Here is a 3,870-nt window from a genome sequence, read left to right as displayed (position 1 = left end):
AGGGCCGTTGTCCTGTTGGAAGATGAAGCTTCGCCCAAGTCTGAGATCCTGAACACTCTGGAGCAGGTTTTCATCAAGGATCTCTCTGTACTTTGCTCCATTCACCTTTCCCTCGATCCTGACTAGTCTAATGATTTTAATGAGTAATAGTTCATTTAAGGACTTGGGCGAAGGTTCACCTTCCAACAGGACAACGACCCTAAGCATACAGCAAAGACAATGCAGAAGTGGCTTCGGAAAAGTCTCTGAATGTCCTTGAGTTGCCCAGCCAGAACCCGTACTTGAACTCGATCGATCATCTCTGGAGAGACCTGAAAACAGCTGTGCAGCGACGCTCCACATCCAACCTGACAGAGCTTGAGAGGATCTGTAGAGAATAATGGGAGAAACTCCCCAAGTAGAGATGTGCCAAGCTTGTAGCGTCATACCCAAGAAGACTAGAGACTGTAATTGCTGCCAAAGATGCTTCAACAACAAAAAAATTTACTGAGTAAAGGGTCTAAATACTTATGGAAATGTGATATTTCAGTTGTTTTTATACATTTGCAAAAATATTAAAAACCTGTTTTTTCTATCTCATTATGGGTATTGTGTGTATATTGATGAGGGAAAAAAACTGTACAAATAATACATTTGTGACATCAATATAAATTGTTTATTTTTTATTAATCAGTACAGTAAAATGAGATCTGTGCTTAAAATATTTATATTTTAGTAATTTAGCAGATAGTTATATCTAGAGCAACTTACAGCAAGTATATTCATCTTAAGATAGCTAGGTGAGACAACGCCATATCAGTCAAATATACAGGATACCAACTTTCCATTACAGCTAAACAATGGATATGTAGCATTTTGAAACAAAACCCATTTTAATACATCTTAAATATATGGACTAAAAAGTCTGAGAACAGTAATATTTTACAAACACATTAAGGTACCCTTAAGCAATCATTTCTGATTTAATTAAAAAACACAGATGTGAAAGATATATAGCGTTTTGGAATGCAATTCTTCATATATTTTCCCACTGTCAGTCATCAAGTTTCAGTTTGATAAGATTTGATTGCTAATTGATTATATGCAATATGACTGTCCAAATAAGGACATCCTGGATGCTGATCGTCAGAATTGTAGCTGTGACGTTGTGATCTCTATCTAGTGGGCTCTGTGAGGGTGTCAACATCTAGTGACAATATAAGAGGCCTGTGTTTGATGTTGCAAGTCAGTCACATTTGAACCTTCTTCACCCCGAGACAGTATCAAGTCATAGCCTGCTACTACTACTACTACTACAACAACTACTGTAAAGCCATGAAGACTCTTGCTCTCCTCTTCTCCTTTGCATTTGTGCTGGTCTTCACTGCGCCCACTAAGACATCTGATGAGCATCATCTACTGAGGAGGATCATGATCAAGGCTAACAAGACCCGCGATGAAGGCCCGGAGGTAAGAAGATTGAAATGTTGAAATATGACAAGTACTATAATGCATTATAACTGCATTATAATCCATTGTATCTACAGTGTTATCAAATGTTGCACTGCTCTATCGGATTAGAAGGTCTCTTGTTAAAAATGAAAAGGGGTCATGAAAAAATGCCACTATTGTGACGTTTAGTCAACCTTTCAGGCCCTTTTGGACAGTCTAGTGCCAGCGCAATTCAATCAAGTTCGCTGCAAGGAACACGGGGTAAGTTGCATCCATATTCTTGATGAAAATGATGAAAACATGATAGACAGTGTGCAGGTTTCCACAGACACAGATTAAGCCTAGTCCTAGAGAATAAAAACTATGTTCAAATGGAGATTCACTGTTGAAAGTGCTCCTTAGTCCAAGAATAGGCGTAATCAGTGTCCGGGAAATTGTCCCCTCATGTCCGTCAGTGAAAACTACTGTTAATTGATCTGTTAACTTACTCATGTCAACATTTGTTGATGCAATCAGACACTTGTTAATGCTGACCTGAAAGTTGACCATGTATTTTAGAATTTTCTACAGGCTATTTTAGCCATTACAGCAACAGATTCATCATACAACAATCAATAATTATAATAATCTCAAATTCCAGCCTAAAGATTTCTGCATAGCGGAGAAGATTCTGTCTAACATAAACGAAGAGCAGTACGGGACTTCAGACAACAACATTGGGACAATCAGCAGAGAGCTGAAGCAGTACAATATGGTAAGGAATAATTCAGACAAATCAACTTGGTTGAGGGTGTACTCTAGCTTGGGTCGCAGATCTAAAGTGGTATGACGGCACAAACAGACTGGTACCCAGGCTAGGCTAGGTGTATTCAGTGAAACATCCAAATTGTCGCAGATAGAAATGCACGAATAGAGATCTGTTCAACACAACGTATTTATATCTTGTAACGTTGCATCCACTTGAACAGAGCCCTGCTCTTGTCAATCAAAAAGTAACTACTACTCTGACTATTGGTCATAACAATTATGTGTAAAAAAATAAAAAATAAAAAAAAGTAACTCAAAACTTATACGGAGGTGCTCCCAGACATGGATGAAGCCTAGTCCTGGACAAAAAAGCACTTTTTTATGTAAATGCTCTTAATCTGGGTCCATGAAACTGTCTTTATCCTTGTCCAGAAAAACACCCCCATAATGCATTACTATTTGATTCATCCACAAAATAAATTGTGTTTCTTAACACAGGATGTATTGAACAACATGCAGGTTGTAGGCAAACATCCTGAGCCTTGTGGAAGTAGTTAGGGTTCTAAGGTAGTGTTCTGGGTTCTTTAGTCTATGGTTCTAAGTGGAATGTTCCGTTCTCTCCCCAGCTTCACCCTTCCAACTGCACAGTGAAGAATAACGTTGACGAGGAACAGCTCCGCGCTCTCCTGATGAACCTCTACGACTGTGCCCAAATCATCTATGCCCGTCCCCACCCTGTCACTCATCACAAAACGACCCCAGCACTTTGAGGGGACTGATGGGAACTCTGTCGATCGTGCATAGTCCAATAACACATATGATTATTTATTGAATTGTATTTAAATGTACTATGACATTTATTTTTGTACTATTTATGAATAAATTAACTAATTGCTAAAAACTATTTTTTTCTATAAATGTGGTTTATTGTTTAAGTGTTGATACTACTGCAACAAAGATTTTCTAGATTTGACCTATTCCTGACTCTAGCCTCAAACTACATTTTATAATGTGGAATCACTGAACTGTCTGGCCGTCTCCACACTAAAGCACTGGTAAAACACAATCATTAACATTATACTGTATCGTGTGTGGACCACTGGGCAAATCGTGGAACATGTCAACTTTGTGGCAGTGCCATGGCGTTATAGCATCAATCAATCATTCACATTTATTTTATAAAGCCTTTTTACATCAGCAGTTGTCAAAGCGCTCTACAGATACCCAACCTAAAACCCTAAAGAATAAGCAATGCAGAAGCAGTGTCTAGGAAAAACTCCCTAGAAGGCAGGAAGAAACTTAGAAACGTAGCATGATTCCAATCTTAAAACATGCTACACACGGCAACCAGACAAATCACACGGCAACCAGACAAATCACACGGCAACCAGACAAATCACACGGCAACCAGACAAATCACACGGCAACCAGATAAATCACACGGCAACCAGACAAATCACAGGGCAACCAGACAAATCACAGGGCAACCAGACAAATCACAGGGCAACCAGACAAATCACACGGCAACCAGACAAATCACACGGCAACCAGACAAATCACACGGCAACCAGACAAATCACACGGCAACCAGACAAATCACACGGCAACCAGACAAATCACACGGCAAATCAAATCAAAACAAGAGACTGAAATAAACAAAAAGAGGGATGTTGAAAAAAGAACAAGAAAGAG

General features: G+C 39.1%; 1 protein-coding gene across 1 annotated transcript; it reads left to right on the top strand.

Annotated features, from left to right (window-relative positions):
• Nucleotides 1-1,227: 1,227 nt before the first annotated feature.
• Nucleotides 1,228-3,080, top strand: LOC123743078 (uncharacterized). The gene is made up of 4 exons (XM_045717882.2): nt 1,228-1,449; nt 1,633-1,692; nt 2,072-2,185; nt 2,805-3,080. The coding sequence occupies exons 1-4, from the start codon at nt 1,315-1,317 to the stop codon at nt 2,946-2,948; spliced, it is 453 nt and encodes a 150-aa protein (XP_045573838.1). The 5' UTR covers nt 1,228-1,314; the 3' UTR covers nt 2,949-3,080.
• Nucleotides 3,081-3,870: the final 790 nt, after the last annotated feature.

The sequence above is a fragment of the Salmo salar genome, chromosome 05 (assembly GCF_965601325.2).
Source record: "Salmo salar chromosome 05, fSalSal1, whole genome shotgun sequence".
NCBI classification, from domain to species: Eukaryota; Metazoa; Chordata; class Actinopteri; order Salmoniformes; family Salmonidae; genus Salmo; species Salmo salar.
The sequence above is the reverse complement of the archived record's forward strand: the minus strand, read 5'-3'. Positions and strand labels throughout refer to the sequence as shown.